The 20,828-nt window shown below is 43.6% G+C and overlaps 1 protein-coding gene across 1 annotated transcript in view; it reads right to left on the reverse strand.

Annotated features, from left to right (window-relative positions):
- The window catches only part of Sdk1 (sidekick cell adhesion molecule 1), a 975,668-nt gene that overhangs the window by 622,690 nt on the left and 332,150 nt on the right, over positions 1–20,828 (reverse strand). The window contains exon 2 of the mRNA XM_057765703.1: positions 897–1,056. Coding sequence (XP_057621686.1) covers positions 897–1,056 — 160 coding nt within the window. The remainder of the gene's footprint in view (positions 1–896; positions 1,057–20,828) is intronic.

The raw sequence follows: 20,828 nt of genomic DNA on the forward strand, positions 1-20,828 counted from the left end.
TGCATGCATGCGTGTGTCCTATCTGCGCATAGGTCATGGAACTAGGAAGGGATCACTGGAGAAGAGGAAGGGTACACAAGCACAAGACAGAACTCTCTGTGGGCACAAAGGGAATCAGACAGTCAGGAGGGCAGTGGGGGAAGGGGACTGTGAGAACAATGTACAATGACATGTACGTATGAAAATGCAATAATGAGTTCCACTTGTACATTAACGTAAATAATCTAAAAAGTTTTAATATTCTTTTTTTAAATACAAAGACCTGAAGCTGAAAGGCGGAGGAGGTAGGGCTACTTCTGTGTATAGCTACAGCTTAAACCTGCTTGGTTTCTACCCTCCCCTGGCCACACTGGGCTCTGGGGCTAGTCAAGTTCCTTGTATACCCGTATCTGGCAGGTTGGCCAGCGCATAGAAGGCTCTCCATAGTCACTGGGTCTCCTGAGGAGTAACAAGGTTCTGCTCACACCCACTCAACCACTGATGGCCCTTTCCCAGCAAAAGCAGAAAAAAAAAAAAAAAACTGTCAGAAAGGATTTTAACAGCATGACTTCTGCTCCTGATCTACACACCTACAGGAAAAGCCTGGACCAGTTAGATCAAACAATACTTGTAGGTGGGGTTGTCCCCAAAGCAGCAAATGTGTCACATTAAAGTATGCCGTGAATTCCTGTCCCTGTTTGTTCCACTAAAGGAGCCTACTGTCACAAGGAGAATAATAGACACCCAAGTGAAAACACCTTCTAGCATAGCAAGCTCCATTCTAACTACACACAAACCTCCCTTGACCCACAGTGCACTGGGACTTGATCCAGCACTGCCAGTCTTTTGTCTTCGTGTCTGACAAGGCAAGGGTTTCAACACATAGCCTCAGGATTTTATTTCAAACCATCAATTACTTATATTCGCTGCTGTAGGTGGTGAGCTCGCTGTCGTTGCGCATCCACTTGAATTCCAGAGGCCAGCTCCCTTCAGCCAGGCAGGTGAGCACGAGGCGGTTGCCTTCCAGGTGGATCTGCGGCAGGCCCGGCTCCGTCTTGAAGTACGGTGCAACGTCATCTGAGGTACCCAAAAGCAGACAAAATGGAGAAAGCTTAATGAAGCCGCGATGAAAATAACCCAATCCCATCAATACATCAGCATAAATAATAAATCAATGACACCAACAGTTCTAATTTTCAACAGTAGAGATGAAGGCTAGGCAGCCCAATTAAGTAGCAAATAATCCCTGGTACACTTGCAAAAGCAGGAACCTAGGAGATACTTCAAAATGCCAAAGGGTCCATAAAATCATCAGGCATGTTCCTACAAGTCCTTTCTCCTCAGAATTAATACCAGCCTATTAAAGGAGCATGCCAGGACATTCCTGCTCATACAAGACACTAAACTCGTTGTTTTGTTTATTTTATTATTTTTGAAGTGTGTATTAGTATCCATGTATGTGCACTTCTGTTCCCATGTGTGAGGGCACACATGTGAAAGTGCATCACGGAGAGGTTTGTCAGATGTCTTCCTCGGTGCCTCTCCACCTTATTGCTGAGACACGCCGAGTCATGGACACTTTAGTGGCTCTGCTATTCTAACTCCCAGATTTCCATGAAGACCTTCTGTCTCCACCCGCTGTGTGCTGGGATAAAGAAAGTGCCAATACTGCCAAGGATTTAAGTCTTGAGTTCCTGTCCAACCTTCCCCAGATGATGGACTATGATCAGAACCACTAAGCCAAATGAACCCTTCCTTCCCCAGATGCTTTTAGTCATGGTGTTTTAACATAGCAATAGTCTGTCTGTAGACTGTTACTAGGGACAAGGCTCAGTGCCTAGAATCCCCCAGTGAGGGGTTGGGGGGTGGCTCAGTGGTAGAACACCTATCTAAAATCCCCCAGTGAGGGGCTGGGGTGTGACTCAGTGGTAGAGCTCCTGCCTAGAATCCCCCAGTGAGGGGCTGGGGTGTGGCTCAGTGGTAGAGTCCCTGTCTAGAATCCCCCAGTGAAGGGGCTCAGGTGTGACTCAGTAATAGAGCACTGGCCTAGAGTTCCCCCAGTGAGGGCTGGGGTGTGGCTCAGTGGTACAGCACCTACTTAGAATCCCCCAGTGAGGGCTGGGGTGTGGCTCAGTGGCAGAGCACCTACCTAGAATCCCCCAGTGAGGGGCTGGGGTATGGCTCAGTAGTAGAGCACCTGCCTAGAATCCCCCAGTGAGGAGCTGAGGTGTGGCTCAGTAGTAGAGTGCTTTCCTCACATGGACCAGACCTGACTTCAATCCCTGGCACCACAATAAACGAACAAATGTGCACTGATCCTATAGGGCAGGTCCTGCAGCAGCACTGGGAATATGAAGAGAGAGTAAGACATTGCCACTTTCCCTTCGTGGGGCTGATCTAGATTTCATGCAGGAATATAAACAGCCAACTGTGAGGTGCTATAATGAAATCTGTCACTCAATGTCAGGAGGAGCCACTAATCCCGGTCCTGTTGGGAGAGTCCTACCTGCTTTTGCTCTGAGTTGCTTTTTAAGTGCATCCTCGGGTTCTGATTGTCAACTGTATGTCCAATTTCCCTTTCTGCTATGCACTTCAGCCCAAATCATCCACTCCTATGACCCAAACAGTGTAATAAAGCCGAATTGCAATAGATATAACTCTGATGCCTTGGGGTTCGCTGAGCCGCAGGCTTTATTAATGGCCTGCCATTTGCTCTCTCTTTAACAATAGAAAAAGAAACGCCACTTCATAGGGTTCCAGTGTCCTACACGCATGCCTCATAAAAAATACATCTGTTTGAAAGAAAAAAGCTTTAAGATACAAGCTCAAAAATGTGAATTTGTGACTAAACCTGACAGAGCATCATCAATTTAACAGATTATACAATGGCCTGGAATTCAAATGACACCACAGTTCGATTCCTCATAGAATTCACAGGTAACTACACACACCTCTACTGTGAACAAATTACTATTCTGGGTACTGCAATCAAGTAGGAAAATCCTTCATAAGGAATAGCTTTATTCACTTGGCAAGCAAATATCTCGTGATCTAAATGGCCATAGAATGTTGTTAGCCCAGAGGCTGCCCATTCATTTCAACAAGAAGGGAAAAGCACACATTTTCAAGGCCCTGGAATTTTAAGTGTCTAAAATTATCACCACAAATATTTTAGCATAGCCAGCATGGAGAACTAGTTACCCCTCTAAGACCAGTGGTCTTTCCCACTTGAAATTCAAAGAGAACATGAAGGTAGAAAAGCATATACTTGAACTTGAGATTTAGAGAGGACATGAAGGTAGCCAAATATGGACACTTTGGAGAGAGAAAGGGTATATATAATATGTTCACCCCATCACCATCTTAGAGCACTGTATCCCTGTAGCCATGACAACTAATTGAAGGGACCAAGATAAGAGGAAGCTGGGTCCATGGTAATACTAACTGAGCTACTGACGCTCACAAGTAGAAGGTAGTGAAGTGTCAAGGACCTCATCTGGGGTGTCCTTCCCTCCTGCTCCCCTCACATGTGACTAATCTTAGGAGATGCTAGACAATGTTCAAATGGAACTACACACAAAGAGGAGACACCCAGATGCAGCTTCCGTGAGGTTATCATCCATGATGGGGTGGGATATTATGGGGATATGACTGTTTTGAGGCCATCCACGCTGAGAGCCCCATCAACTCACTGCAGAAAAGGAACTTTGATGTATCAACGGTGCCCTCTCTATGGTGAACAGACGCCTTCTCATCTCCTCAGGATATGCTAATGGAACAGAGGGATCTCTGTGCAGGGGTGCACAGGTCCCCACAGAAGCATGTGATCTTTTGTAGTTTACATGGTCAGAAAACTACCAGGGAAAGAAAATGAGTGAAATGCCCAAGAGTTACTCATGAGACTCTGACCTGGAGAAATGCCAGTGGTCCATCCACTGGTCTGTAGGAGGATGGCAACATCGCAAATATGACCACTGGACCCTGCCTCTCCCCCAAGAAAACGTGTCGAGTGTATGACTACTTCTGTATGCCGACAATAAGCTCATTAAATCCCTGTCCCTGGGATGGATAACCATGGAAAACTATGAGATTTCCATTTTCACATACTTTTAAATAGAACGTAAATCATTTATGAAACAGAGAGTCACATTTGTCTGGATAATGCAGATTTAAGGTCCATTCACAGGAGAGGACCAGACTTAATGTTCTCTCAAATCAACATCATAATTTTATGATGTCCAAGTCACTTCCCCAAATGGACTTTTAAGGTTTTTAGATAAATGTAAATGGATTTAACTTTACCTGTCCAAATGCAAAGATAATCTTCTCATCTAGAAAGGGACTATGACCATATGACAGAGTAGGAACAGTTGCCATGGCGAGGACACAGGTACAAGAAGCCAAGGCTGAGCCTTGTCTTATGACTCCACCTCCTTCGCACAGACAGGACAGCTTCCCGGGTGTTTTAATTATGTACTCTACTACAGAAAATACAGAAGCTATCAAAAACCTCTAAGGGCAGAACGGATAGAGAGCAACCACTGGGTACTAATAACATCAGTTGTCCCGATTCACATGACTGCTGCTGAGAATCCAGCTAAGACTGGGCCTTCTTTATTACTTGTTTTTATCTATCACTGCTGTGTATGTGGATGGTGTGTGGCTGTGCGTGTGCCATAGCAGTTAAGAGAACAACTCTGTGGTGTTGGCTCTCTCCTCGCAGCTTTGCGGGGAGTCTGGGGAGCAAACGCAGGTCATCGGGCTTGCACGCCATGTGCTTTTTACCAGGGAGCCATCTCATGAACCCTCCACCTTATTGTGGGGTGTGAAGAATCTTTCTGATCAGGCCAGGCTGGCTGGCTCAGGAGCTCCAGGAACCCTCCTGTCTTTCTTCTTCAGCAATGGGGTTACAAATGCACCACCATGCCCGGCTTTCACGTGGATGCTGCGGATCATATTCCAGTCCTTATGCTCATGTGGAAAGCACTTTACACCCTGAGCCATCCCCGGCTCCACTCCTCTGTTTTAAAGGGATAATTAGCGAGGAATGACAGTCAACTTGCACTTAGCAAAGAAAGCGATCATCCCACAAGCAAGGGGGGTCCCAGGCAGACAAACCCCACGTGTTCCGGTACAGCGAGATGAAGTTTAGAAGCACCTGCAATCAGCTCCATCAATCAGCGGGGGTCCGGCACGGGGGTCCGGCACGGGGGACCCTAATAGTGGCATGAATGGGCAATCACACGAAGCAGGACTTTTCATTCCTGAACTCCACTCTGCCACAGCAAAATTCCCCAGGGCAAACAACGCTCCCTTTAAACCACTAATCTTCTTTTAAAAGTTCCTTTATATCAAATCCCAACATTTTCATGCCCCAAGCTTATGAATTTGCCACTCACAGAAAATTTTACTTTTTTTTTTTCAAATACCAGGCAGAAATAAAAGCATGGGGCGTAATGGATCACCTACGAAGTAGGCTGGCGAGCGTGGGTAGAAGACCCTGCTCTGGCCGACGCAGCCATTCCCAGCTCTGCTGCCAGCAGTAGGCTATGCACACACAGGGAGTCCAAGAGTTTAATCTCACCAAATAACATGCTTTCCTCACAAGAGTAATATTCATATTTTTAAAGAAAACAATTATACATTTAAAGCATGTTCCTGAGGCAAAAATCTAAACAGTTTACTAAGTAATTCTGTACTGTGGTTAAGTCCACAGATATGCAAGGTCACAGTGTGACTGGTGTAAGTGGGTCCTGATGCTTGAGGAACAAAATCCATAGGCCTGTGGACAAAGCAATTCAAATACATTTTCTGTGACCACCATGTACATGCGGTTGTGGGTAGAGGTAACCCAGGAAGGAAAGAAAAGAAGAGAATCGATGTTGCACAATGATCAAACCAGGTAATCATCACACCATAAAGATCTGGCAGCTAAGTGGGACAAGAGAGGTAATGGGGTGGCCAGGATCAGATATATTACATGCTATAATTAACTTAATATGCATGTAATTAACTTAAACAGTAGAAAACAAAAAACAAAACAAACAAATGTAAACGCAGAACTGGTCCTACACCAAAGCTAATCCAGGCTCCATGCTCTTAGCCAATCACCAACACTAATAAACATTTTGGGGAGAACAGACAAGCACATGTGGTCGCCTCTATGGTCATATTGCTCAGATCTAGAAAATCATCCAATTTCTGCCCATGACAGTTTACTTATTCCCACTTGAAAAAAGTAAGTGAGAATAAGAAGTTCTAAGGCAAAAAAAAATAAGGTAGCTACTACAAATACACAAACATAAACATCATCAAAAGAATCTAGCCGGACACTGGTGGCACACGCCTTTAATTCCAACACACAAGGATGCAGAGGCAGGCAGATCTCTGTGAGCTTGAGGCTAGCCTGGTCTACAGAGCTAGCCTCAAAAATTGAAGGAGAAAAGAAAAGACGAAGCCATCAATGCTATGCATGGTGTCACACATCTGTAATTCCATCACTAAGGAAGTTGAGGCAGGAGGATCATGACTGTAAGGCCAGCCAGCTGGAACTACTTAAGATTGTGTCTTAAAAAACAAACAAAAGCCGGGCGGTGGCGCCTGCCTTTAATCCCAGCACCTGGGAGGCAGAGGTAAGCGGATCTCTGTGAGTTCGAGGCCAGTCTGGTCTACAAGAGCTAGTGCCAGGACAGGCTCAAAGCTACAGTGAAACCTTGTCTTGAAAAAAATCAAAAAACAATAAAAAATAAAAACAAACAAAACTCCCAAATAAAAATAAAGCCCCAAAGCATTGTATTCTGATGACTACAAAACCAAAGAATAAGGTATGCTTTCAAGCTGCTGTCTGATAGGCATTCAATGGGATGCAATTGCAAGTTGAGGCTAGCTCACTGCACACCCCTCTGTTAGCAGGACCCTGATGTGTTTCTACCACCATGAACAGGCACCATAGGCCACCCTGGCTCTTCCCACAAGTGGAGGCCAAAGTCCTGAATGCTTACTATTGTTCCAGTTACAAGGTTACAAACACTTTCATTCCCAAGCAAGACTGAGTATTCTGCCTGCTAGGAGCTGGAGATGTAGCTGGCCCCAACCCAATGAGCTCACAGTCTAGAGACGAGGCTTGCACACAAGGCAAGAGCATCCCAGGAGAGACAGCTGAGGTATGAAATTGGTGCTGGGCTAAGCAGGGAACACAGCTGAGGTCCTCCCCACGCCAAGGTCTTAGCATCCCAGGACGTTCAGAACCTGAAGGGGTGCAGACACCAGAGGAACGAGCAGACTCAGTCACAGAGGGTTTGTGGGCATTGCTGGCTACTTTCTTGGCTATACAGTGACTTTGAACAACTCTTGAAGGTTTTTTAAAGAACTTTTCTCTGTATCACCCTTAGTGATAAGTGAGAATTTTGTCTAGAGTGTTAGGGGAGGCTGCTGTCCCACCACCACCGTGTGTGTGTGTGTGTGTGTGTGTATGTGTGTGTGTTCATGTGGAGGGCAAAGGTTCATACTGGATGTCTTCTTCTATCGTTTTCCATCTTACTTTTGGGGAGTGTCTTTCAGTATACCAGGAGCTCAGAATCCACTTGTCTGGCTGACCAGCATTAGCCCCAAGGATCCTCAGATCTCTGCCTATTCTGTGCTGTGATCACAGGCACATGAACATGTAGGTGACCTTTTATGTGGGCGCTGGGCACTCTTAGCTTACATAGTGATCACTTTCCTGACCCATATATCTCCTTAACTCCCAACAAATGAGAATTTCTCTGACAAGTATTTCTAGATTTCAACTAAGAAACAGACCTCAGAGTTGACTTGCTGGCTACTTGTGCCTCGTCCATCTGTGATCTATGAGCAGTCTTATAGGGATCTCAGGGCACCTCTGCAGAGACCCAGAGGACATCTCAGAACACAAGGAGTCGTCTAGTAGTGGTGGCAGTGATTGCCAAGTTTGGTTTGGGATTAAAGTCTGGGAACTTGGGTACCAAGGATCCAGAGCATAGTGTAAGATCAATTAGCAGCAGACTAGACTGTCCACCCTTCTCCCCATGACTCTGCTCCTCCTCTACTTTCTGAGGAAACATATCAGAAAGGACAGACTGCAGATCAAAGTTATATTGCAGGCCGTGGGGAGAGCTCCTCAGGAAATAGCTATAAGCACAAAGACCTGAATTCCACATGAAGTCTCACCTCTGAGAAGCCATATAAAAAGGTAAAGCTAGGATGTAGCCCCAGCCAGTCTGGCTCCAGACCTGGCATGCTCACACTGTACTAACAATGAGGTGCTTCAGAATCTTGGAGATGGAGACGCTACAGGAAAGTTGACTTGCATTATTGACAGTAATACTATTGATTCTTACATTAACTTCCCACAGAAACCAGGATTGGCTAGAATGAGGAGACTGAGACTCCCACTTTTTCTCAAAGGAATTTTGGGTTTGGGTGGTGGCTTAGGTAGTTAACTGACTGCTGGGCAAATATGAGGAGGATTCGTGTGTGGACCCCCAGAAACCACGTAAAAAAGCTTGGCATGACGTTATGCACATGCATTCCTGCACCAAGAAGATGGAGACAGGAAACTTGGGGCTTGCTGCTCAGCCAGCCTAGCCCAGCGGGTGAGCTCCAGGATAGTGAAGGACCCTTTCTCAAAAACAAGGTAGGTGCCTCTTGAGGAATGGCTACTAAGGATGTCCTCCAGCCTCCACATACACATGCATGTGCATGCACATAGACCTGCACACACACAGAAGCTCACATTGAGTGTCCCTAGATCTTTCCATAAAGTCTCCATAAAACTGGGTGCTCAGAAGTTTAACAAGCGTGGGACTTCCTCGTGGTTGGTCCACAGCATCCTCTGGATGCTTGGATCAAAATGTGAGAATGGGGAACACAGGGGCTCCCTGAGATTTCCAGCACACAGAACTACAAACAGCTTGCTGAGGCAACCAGCTGGTGGGGAAGTCAGGCTGATTATCTGCGTTCTCTGAACTCAACGTGAATTAATGGCATATTTAAGGAACTCATGGGGTGAACCTAACCCTTCCAATATTTCCCCCAAAGAAACCACTCAAGCTTTCGGTGAGATTAATCCACAGCTGAGGCTGATGGAGGAAACATAAACGGGGTATTTATGTGCCGCATTCATGCTGCACTGCGCTAATCTATTTCAGCATATAAATTAATAACAAGAAGAGACATCGGGGCAGAAGCAATTCCCCACTCCTCAGAACTGAAATAAGCTTCCGGCTTTCCCATATTTTATACTTCCAAGTAGAAGTGTGCTAAATTGTCATTTCTATGACTGATAGTGAGAACGTATGACCAACAACAAATAGTAAACAAGAAGGAAGTTATCGGAAATAGCCAGCATTCGTCTTAAATATCATATCACATTTCTTCCAAAGAGTCTTTCACGTAGCGCTCAAGGGCCAACTCTGATTACATATAAAGTTAAAAAGGTCCAGGAAAAGAAACCAGCTATGACTTACCTTCTCTGCTTAGATGTTTGCCTGTGAGAGTATGATGTATATTTAGTGATGTGAACTATGAGGCTCAAAAGGTAGTCAACTAGTAGAGATTTCGCCAGAGCAGGATAAAGGCCCATGAAAACAACTTCCCAGCATTTCAGTTCTACCAGAAAGAGCAAGGACTAAAGCAAGAGCGCAATCATGACCGTCAAGGAGAAGGAGTCCCACGTCATGGCTGCTGACAGCAAGACTTTGCAAAGCTGAATTTGATCTCAGCTTCTCCATTCCCTAGCTCTAGGCTCTTGGGTGGCCCACTGATCCTCCTTTGCAGAATGCTCCCCAGACCACAACATACAAACACCAACTTCAATAAGGGCAGTGAAACTTTTGGCTTCCAGATCCCATTGTAATTTCCATAGAAAATCATGGGGTGGCCTTAAAGTCTCAGCCGAGTGAGTTATTTACTTGCATACTTATATCATTTTAGAATATGAAGTGGTGAGCATTCAGGGTGCTTATAGCACTGCAGCCATTATAGGATAACACAAAAGGTGGGCTTGCGGGAAATACATTACCCCAGACAAAGAAAGTGAAAAGGGGCATCTACGTAGGTATTTTCAGTGTGTCTCAATAATGTCTCAAAGAGACATTACTTGCTCACCTAGCCTTTGCGGTCAGGCTTTGTAATACCTGGCTCCATTTGAAGGGTGTGAGTAAGACACAGACTGAAGATCTGTAGTTGGGAAAGGGCACTCATGTTGAGCGCTGAAACCCAAAAAAACGAGAGTCAGCTTCTGGATACCTGTACAGTGAACCTCCACCAAGGGGATGTCTAGACGCTGTTACCTTACAATCCTTCCATCCAGCTTGCCCTCTCATTCTCTACACTCCTGACATGGTTGACTCATTGCGTTTTTCAGTCTTCCAAATGTTAACAGGTGCCATTAGACACTGTAAGAAACACCACACGGTATCTTAGCCCCCACCTTATAGAGTCTTTAAGTAATGGGAAATGTCAGGTTCATAGTGGCACTGGCAAGATTTCAGAAACTCTTTTTCTTTTTTTAACTTAGGAGTTCAGTTTTTATCATGAGCTATAAATACTGCCAGAGACCGCTCCATTTCCAATGAAATGGGCTTATTTTTATTCATTTTCAAGAAACAAAATGTGCTAAACACGTGAGTCTGGATTAACACGGTCTGTCTGTCAGTTACAGCTTCCAGTGAAAATGGAGTACCAAGAAAAGAGCAAGCTAGCTTGGCTGCCAACTCAGATAACTTCCAGGGACTCTGTGCCTCAAAGCCACCCTCATTTACATGCAACAGAAGGACTTTATACGTAATTCACAATTGAACAAAGGATATTAAAAAGACATCTATCAGAGTCAAACTTTAATGCAATTAATGATTTTTACTACTCCATCAAGGATAACCTTAAGAGAGAGATTTTTTTTTTTTTTTAAATCATGCTTGAAAGGAAAGAAACATGCCAACTGGAGCCTGGCTCTGCTGGCTGCCATGAGCTACCTGTCCACCTGCCAGACATCTCCTCATGACTATTTTTGCTTCACTGACGAAGTCTCAATGCAGGGAAGAAAGCAAAAGGGTCTCTGTGTATTATCAGGGGAGACTTTTAACTTGGTTAAGTTTCCCTGGCAAAGGTTCTCAGGGCCACCAGAGTCCTCCCTTGGACCATGGCAGGAGAAAAAGGACACAGAGAGACATTGAGATTAACATCTAAAAAGCCACTTGGCAAAGAAAGAGTGGCAAACCGCTCCCATCCAGGCTATATACATAAACAGGGCATGGGGCAGGGGGTGGGGGGAGAGGCAGACAAGCCTGCCATATACAAGTTCCAGAAGGCAGCTCCTAAGACTCCTGGCTCAATGCTTCCAAGCTTATGCCTTTCCCTAGCCCACTGCCATCCTTAGGAGTCTCCTCTTCTTTTTCATAAACTGTCTCTATTTCCATTGCTAACCACCTGTGCCTGGTGTATGGCTTTGTACCAGGGTCTTCGATCCATGCAGATGACAGGAACTCTGGGAACTGTAGTTTATCCTGGGATTCAGTCCGTTAATGTTCACAAAGCATTCAGCCGCCAGTGGAAGAAGATCGACCTGCTAGCGTCTATCAGAGCGGGGCTCCACGGAATGAAACTGCACCTTCCTGTAGAATGCTGGCTCTTGAACCTCCTACAGAACACGCTTGCTTTTGGCTTTCTCAGTAACACACATAAATCAGACCACAGTCTTTTATGTCAATAACTATTAAGCCAGAGAAGTTGTTCCATTTAAAGAAAAACAGGTGTGCCTAGTTTCAATTACCTCAGAATTCCAGAGAAGCCAAAATATTGATTTGATTATTTATTCCTTCACTCAACAAATATTTCTTAAAGACCTACTAGGACTCCTGTGAGATGGGAATACAGATGTGGACTTAAAAATGGGACAGAATAAAAATTCAAACCTTCGTGAACTTGTCTCCTAGTACTGGAGATAAACAGAAGCGAGTGAGGAAAATATATAGGACAGTCTGCTTGGTGAAAGCCTATATCTCTTTTGTACAAATTGCTTCATATGTAGTTGATAAATAGGGAGCCGATATGGGTATGAAGCAGAAAGTCACACTGATTTATGCATCATTTCCCCCAGAATATTAATGCTGCAACATTTGCACGGACACGTTTTATCATTTATTAAAGAGGGAGCCCTAGAATTAGGGACACAGCTAGCTAGCAACAACAGCAGCAGCAGCAGCTGCCTATCTTAAAAGTTAGACTACTAACAGAGTGTGCTGGTTTGCTGTGGCGGTGGGAGCTGGTTTACCTGCGGCAGGATCCCCAGCCTTTCACTCCGTCGCACTCCAGAGAGGCACTGGGATTGGGGGTGGATGGAGAAGCCAGAAGGTTTTCTTCTTTATGTCAAAACAGAATACCAACAAGACACTTACTGGGACTAATATTTTTTTATCAGTGTCTTGACTGGAAACTCCCATAGGGTTTCTGTTTTGCTGTGTGTTCATGTGTTCATGCATGCATTCATGCATGTGTGTGTATGTGTGTATGTGTGTATATAGATCTTTCTCATGTACTGACCACCTTGATTTTTGAGACAGGCTCTCTCACCAGCCGGGAACTTACAAAGAGAGCAGGCTTAGCTGGCTGGCCAGCAAACCCCAGGGAACCACACTTTCTCTGTCTCCCCACTGCTGGCATTACAAGCAGTGTAATGTTCAAGTTTCATAGGATTTGAATGGCTTGCCTAATAGAATTTCCCCATAAGTCATATTATGTTGATTTATAATTATACAGCACTTAGAATTACTGTGAACATAAATGGGAGAATAAGAAAAACACCCGCATATAATATAACACTACTCTGAAGAGGAAATATGAGAAGAGAGGGGAAGAGGTTTGGGGGAAGGGGTGGCAATTTTAAATGGCAGAGGTAAGACGGATTCCCTGAGGAAGGGCATCTGGGTAAAGCACAGAACAGCCGATAGAGCCAGCCTGGCAATCAGTGCTCCAATGGTGGCAGAGCACTGCAAGGTCCCGGGGCAGGTGTCAGCCCAGACGCTGCAGGAAACTAACATGGGTGAGTGGAGCAAGTGGCTGGGGAGGGGACAGGCGACAAAGTCAAGAACAAGTGGCCACTGGGGCTCTAGAGTTCACCACGGACATGGAAGTCAATGCTCACATACCAACCAATCAGATTCATGCACAAAACAATCAACTAACACCTGGAATGGCACAATCTCAGATCATTAGCGGTATACGGAAAAATCTTTGATTTAAAAAAAACAAAGTTTTGCAAAGATAGGAAGCACACAAATTAAATAACATTAAAAGCAATTTAAACAAGCTGTTATGAGATAAGCCTGCAATCCCAGCATGCTGAGAGGCTAAGGTCCAGGAGCACTGCAAAGTGGAGAGCAGCCTGGGCTTTGATCCTACCTTGATTAATTAATAACCAATAGTTAAACAATTTAAAATGTCCTATCCTTGATTCTTTTTTTTTTTTTTTTTTGCTAAAAACAAAAAAAACTTAAAGATTTACAAAAGTTCGGTCTTAATTTTACTTTGAAATATTGTTAGGTTTTAAATTACTTGGTAAGCTAAGCTCCATTTGCGTCATCATTCCTAGTGAAAATTCTCTGCCAGAGAAAAGGAAATCAACGAGCGGGTGGCACTCCTAAGATCGGCAGAGTTCTTCCCCAAACGCGATGCAGTATCAGTGCACCAGTGCTCTGGCTGCAGTGTTTACCGTGACTCTGTTCTTCCCAGGTAGGACAGGGTGTGAGCAGTGTGACAGGAAACACGAGAAAGCCATGCATGGATGAGGAGGGGCTCAGAGCTGCTCACCCAAGCCTGAGGGCGTTTTCTCTTTAATAAAACATTCTTTACTTAAAGCACAAAACAATCCTATAAATGGTTTGCTTTGTTCCTGAAAGACACAGTCCCTAAAATCCCTTCTGGCTTACTTAACTAGACCTTCCAAGTCCAACACAAGACAGAAATAATAAAGAAATTACTACATAAATATATTTTCCTCCTTTTTCTTCACACTTTCAGGTGTCCACAGACAATTTATCAGGTCATACCAAATCTGATCTGAAAAAAGAAAAGGAAAGAAAAAGAAAAGGAAAGAAAAAGATAAACCTCCAAAGCCCCCCAAAATTGAAAAGATCTGGACTCATAGTTATATTTTGACTATAATTAATTCAGACTCATAATAAATATGAAAAAGATCAGAGGAAAATAATCAAATACCAAGAATCCAAACAATATATGCTTTGGGGGGAAAAGAGGGAGTAAAAAAATCTGACATAAAATAAAAATATACTGAATTCAATGAAAATGCAGTATGTCAAAAAATGTTGTGAGACACAGCTGAAGTGGCATAGACAGGAGAATCGATAGCACACACATAAAAAAGCTTACATTACAAAACTGGGGGATAAAACCAAATTAACAACCTATCTTTCTACCTCAAAAATTGAAATAAACCCAAAACAAGATCCAACAGATCCAAAACACTGGCCCATCAGAGGGCTGGGAAGACCGCTGAATCAATGAGCAAGATCAAAAACTGAGACAAGGCAAGAAGATAAACAAGGGAGGAAGTAGGTGGCCTAAAGACCCCATTGGCCATCAGGATCCTACAATAAACCTCAAGCTCATAAAGGTGACATTTTAGACGACAGGAAATAATTCCAAGACAACAGTAAACATAAAATTCACGGAAAATGGACCAGCCGGGAGAGTCTTACAACAGGCAAAGAAATGAAGTCCTTCCTCGAAGCCTTCTGAATAGAGCATCAATAGACAACACTTTGGAGTTCCCCCCACCCAGAGGTCTCTACACCAAAAGATTTAGCATCAACCTGTGGGATCCTGTCCAGAAAGAGGACAGGAAGGCGGGATTCCTAGGCCATTCTAGAGCATCACACCACCTGGTCTAAAGCCCTGAGAAAGGCAATCTGGAAATCGTCTGTAGATAGTGTTTCTGAACTTAGATACAAAAACCCTCAACCAAAAGATGAACAAGTCGGAGCAGGCACAGTGGGTGAAGGTACTGGCCACCAAACCTGCTCAGCTGAGTTGGACCCCTAGGGTCCACATGGTGAAGAAGAGAACTACTCTCACTTTGTCCTCTGACCTCTACACACACCGTGGCACACTGAAGATCACCCCAAGTGAATGAATATGTACAAATAAATAAAAGTTTGGGAATTGTCTTATTTTGGGCTTGCTTTGGCAGTACACTAAAATTACAATGAGACAGAGATTAGCGTGATCTCTTCACAAGAATGAGACAAAATAAGTGAAGCATTCCGAACTGTGTTAAAATGATCAAAACACATAAAAATCTCAAAGAGTTAATAAAAATAATTTTAAATACAATAAAATTACTTTTAGTTTAAAATAGGGTCATTCTAAAATATATATTAACTAATAAAATCCAGTGCTGTACCAAAAACGGGGAAGTTTCAGGTATTCACGCCTGGTTCAATACAAAAATTAACATCATCTGCTGTGTGAAAGGGGTAAAAGCATCACCTATCATCAAATGAAGCAGAAGGAAACTGACACAATTCAACCTTCATGATTTTAAAAAGATAAAGAAGCTTCACCAGCTGGGAACAACAGGGAACATTCTTAATGTCGTGGAGAACACTGTAAAACCCTACATCTAATCAGCATTCAAACCTGAATGTCTTTCCCTGAACTTGGTGGTCATTCAAGAAGGTCAGCTCTGATCTTTTACTACGAAGACTGTCCACTGGAAGACAGAAGAGAAATGTGAATAAAAGACACATCCCAGAAGGAGAAAATGAAAGTGCCCCTGTCTGCAGATGACTCTGGGTATTATTTAGGAAATCCAGCAGCACACACAGACCCCCAGACATCTGAGGAGCCCGCAGTACACAGATCACCACAATCAAGCACACCAATGTAAATACTGGGCATGCTGAAGACAAGAGCCATGAAAGCCACCAATAATAGCCCCAACATGGGAGCACTTTTAGAACTATGACCTGCTGGAAATTATAAAATGCTGATTTCAGAAATCAATAAAGGGGAGAAGGGGCCTCAAAAGATGGCTCAACCGTTAGGAGCACTTTCTGTTCCTGCTGAGGAACTGAGTTCATTTCCTAGCACTTATATATGGCAGCTCACAACCTGTAACTCTAATTCCACGGGAGATCTGACACCCTCTTCTGGCCTACACAAGCACCTGCATATGTGTGCTCATGCACATGAATAAAAAAATGAAATAAATCATTTAAAAAAGAAATTTAACTCTCAGGTGACAGAGGCAGGTAGCTCTCTGAGTTTGAGACCAGCCTGGTCTACAGAGTGAGTTCCAGGATGGTGAGGGTGGTTACGGAGAAACACTGTCTTGAAAAAAAAAATTCAAAATCTAAAATAAATCTAAATACTCAGGAAGACATTCATGTTCAGAAACTGAAAGAGTAGACACAGTAAAGTTGTCAAATCTGTACAACTACACCATAAAAGTTAACAGAATCCTGTTAAAACTCCAGCAAGACTTTCCATTGATATGCATAAGATTATTCTAAAAATTTATATGGAAAGGCAAAGGAACTAGACTATCTAAGACAATTTTGAAAAGGAATAAAATGGGAGAAAATTGCTCGTTCTGATGTGAAGGCTTATTCTACCGCCACAGTAATAAAGCTGGCCTGGTACTGACAGAGGGGTCAAAGAAGTAGATTGGGGGGCACGGGAAAGGCCAGACAGAAGACAGACAGCCAAGTGACTTCTGCCAAGGGTGAAAAGCAGACTCAGCGGTGGAAGGACAGCCTCTAAAATGAAAGCCATTAGAACCAACTTTGAAACCCAGAAGGCAAAAGAATAAAAGTCTGTCTAATCTTCATATGGCATGCAATATCAACTCAAAATGGATCATGGGCGTGAATGCAAAACTACAAAACTTTAAGAAAAATACCAAGCATGGGAAGAAAGGTCTGGGATGTAGGGCCAGGCATGTGGCCTTAGAGCCGCAGGAAAAGAATGCTGCAGGTGGGGAGGAATGACTCAGTGGTTAGGAGCACTTGCTGCTCTTGCAGAGGACTTGAATTCAGTACCCAGAAACCACAACAGATGGCTCACAATCACCTTATTGCTGCAGTTTTAGGGACCTGACACCCTCTTATGAACTCTGCAGGTACCTACATGTGCACATACATACACACAGACATGTGTAGATAATTTAAAAATAAAAAAAATAATAAAAAGTTTGCTACATTTGTTTTTTAAAAAAGACAGAATCTCATCAATTTTGAAAACATTGGATCTGCTAAAGACCCTGTGCAGAAGATGAATAGAAAACTGAAAGGCATGGAGGGGGAGCGGGGGCCGGCACACAGGGTAAACCTGGAAAAAGACAAGAATCTAGTATGTAAAAAACACCAAAACTCAGCAGTACAGTCTAACCAAACAGGAAATGGGAAGATTCACACACCAAGATTCTTTTGCAGGGGATCTGCAAGTGGGAAATAATCACATGAAAGATTTCCAGCATCATTAGCCATTAGAGAAACATAAATTAAAACAACCACATGATGAGGGTTGCAGAGACAGCTCAGCAGTTAAGACTGCTCTTACAAAGGACCTGAGTTTGGGTCCTAGATCTCATGGTGAGTAGCTCATAATGGCCTGTACCCTAGCTCCAGAGGACCCGACAGGCTCTTTGGGACTCTTAGTACCTCCACACATACACACTAAACAAAAATAAATGTTTTTTAAGAACTACCACGAGCTCTCCCTGCAGACTTTCTGGAATGGCTGAAGCCCTGTTGGCGCAGCACCCACACTGCTAAGAACATGAGGCACGGGGTCACTCACACACTGCTGGTGGATAAATGAAGGGGTGCACTCAGGAAACAGGCTGGGGCTTTCTCTCGAAACTACACAGGTAACTCAGCACAGCCCTGCCAGCGCACTCTTGGGCATTTGATCCAGAGAAACACAGGCATACGTTCCCATGAAAACTTGCACTTGGTGTTTATAACAGTTTTAGTCCCCCGCAGTGAAAGCTGGCTTGAAGCCAGGTATCCTTCCAAAGACAGGAGGCCGCACGCATTGCAGTGTACCCACAGCAAGGAACACTCACCACTGGCAATAAAACAGAACACATTAGAACCAGCAACCTGCAGGCCAGTTTGCAGTGTGAGAAAAAGTAACACAACCATGACACATTTATACAACAGTCGTAAGATGACAGAACCATAGAAACAGGTTATAATGACAACCAGAAAATTAGAGCAAGGGGATGAGATACAAAAATAAGTGGGTGGCCCAAGAGAATGTTCATCAGCTGGTGATACAGACGTCAGTGGCCTGGTTGAGATGTCGGATTATAAATTTATAATACCATAGAGAAAATCTGAATTAAAAAGTATTAACGTACAAGGGTCTCTGTGTATTGTTGCTAACAATTGCAAACAAATCTATAGTTACCTCAAAATAAAACTCTAACAAGAGTATTGATAATGAGTAAAATAATAAATAAGTGGAAGACATTATCTTTTTACAAAAGATTATTTTACTTTCATGCATGTGTGTCTGTGTGTGGGTTTGCACACATGAGTGCAGGCATCCTGGAAGTCCAGGAGTGTGCTGGGGCCCCTGAAGCTGCAGTTACAGGCAGGTATGAGCTACCCCACAGAGGGTGCTGGGAACTGAACTTGGGTCCTCAGCCAGAGCAGCAAGTGATTTTAACTGCTGAGCCATCTCCCCATCCCCAAGTTAAAAATTTATGATCACATATCTTACAAGGATTTTTATCTGGTTATAGAAAGAATACCAACTTCCCAGGGGCAGGAAAGACAAGTGAAAATGAGAAAGACAAAGCTTCACACTTGCACATCCTAAAGGGAGACAGACAGACAGCAAGCACATGGGATGGTGTTCTACACTGTTTGACCATAGAGTGTAATTACAAAATTGAAAGAAAAAAGACAGCACTAAATGCAGACAGATATGCATAGAACTGCCACCTTCATACATCACTGGCAAGAACAGATAAGCCCATCCCTCATGGTCACCTGTGGATCCTTCCTCCCATTTCCCTGATCACACTAGAAGGAAACAATACAGTTAATACAACTGCTTCTTCTTGGGATTTAAAACACCTCACCAAGCAGTAGAGATTGCAGGGCTCTGGTGAGGCCCCATTAGGGGAAAGCTATTTCCTTTCAGTCAACAGAATGGAGTCTGAGTCTACCTCTGGCCCTGGGGGAGACAAGACATTCTGATTTGCTCAGAGGTTAGAACATTACATACTATGTCTTCTCCAGGAGGAGTAAACTCAACTAGGCTGTCAATCATCTAGCCTACTTCTCAGGAAGGCTGATGTTCCTGAAGATGACCAAAGAGATGGGAGGATTGTTACATAGAGAAGCCCTGTCTCAAAATACAAAAATCGATCAAATAAAAAAAAAAAATCAAGCCAAGTTTGGTGGTGGTGAAAGTCTTTAATCCCAGCGCTTGGGAAGCAGAGGAAGATGAATTTCTGAGTTCTAGGCCAGTCTGCTCTACAGAGCAAGTACCAGAACAGCAGGGCTACACAGAGAAACATTGTCTTGAAAAACAAAAATAAAATAAATAAAAATAATACACACACACACACGCACACACACAGAGTCAGATGACAGGGAACTTGGTGAAAATCACACAAAAAGAAAACATGAAGCCGAGGTTAAACAGCTGTAATCTAATTAACCCAACACCATGCAAAGTGAAAAGGACTATGATTATCTATGAATAAGTAGGTGCTAACTCTGATGGCTGAGAAACACTTCACACTTTAGTTCCAACATACACAAGCTGTCACCAGTGACCGTCTCAGAAAAGAGGCCCAACATAGGCATCACATTCGTGAGACAATCCATTCAAGGGACATCTGATGTGGCAAGCAGCTTTTGACATGGTAGAGGGTAATTACAGTAAAACTCCTACACGCAAAACAACACGAAGTCACCAGGACAGGAAGACAGGTGATAACTGGCTAGCTGTAACACACAACACAGCTTTCAGGCAAAAGAAAAAAACTGAAACAAAACAAAAGTAGAAAAAATTGTTTGTACCCAGCTGTAACTACACTCCTAAGGATTCTAAGAACAAACTGGGACTCATGATGGTGGCAGCAATATGTGTCCCCTGCCACCAGACAACACATTTTTAAAAAATTGAAACATAAATCAAGAAGCTCAAATCAAACAAAATGGCCTTCTCTACATATTACCCTCTAAGGAGCAGACTGAACATTAGACATCAAGTGACGTGGCATTGCCTATAAATGGCACTTTCCTACTTGAATGAGACATGGGTGTATAGCCTTAGCAAGGCCTGGCAAGCACCCTCTTCACATGGCTGCAGACTTTACAAACCCAGTGACTGGCATTTCCTAAAACTATGTAATGTCAGAAAAACACTCAGTTTTTTGTACACAGTATGCTTAGGCTAATAAGTACATAAAATGTTTTATACCATTAGTAAATGCAAATCAAAATCCTAATTAGTGAGATATCTCACCTCAAACAACCCACAGAAATGTCAATAGCTGCGAGACAGATGCTGGCTGGGAAGCCTGGGAGAGACTGGAATTCTCCTACACCATGAGAATGCAAACTGCAAACAGGGAAGGGGACAGTTGCTCAAAATGTTAAGTGTCACAAGCTACCCCATGACCCAGGAATGTCACCCCACATTGTAGAGAGAGGTCTGTCCACATAATAGCTTATGCACAAAGATTCATTAATACATTATTCACAGCGAAAGTGGAAAGAACCCGAATGCACTTCAGCTAATGAATGGATAGACAAAGTCAGCTGTTTGCACTACATGTAAGGGCTGCT

This window comes from Chionomys nivalis, chromosome 3, assembly GCF_950005125.1.
Source record: "Chionomys nivalis chromosome 3, mChiNiv1.1, whole genome shotgun sequence".
NCBI classification, from domain to species: Eukaryota; Metazoa; Chordata; class Mammalia; order Rodentia; family Cricetidae; genus Chionomys; species Chionomys nivalis.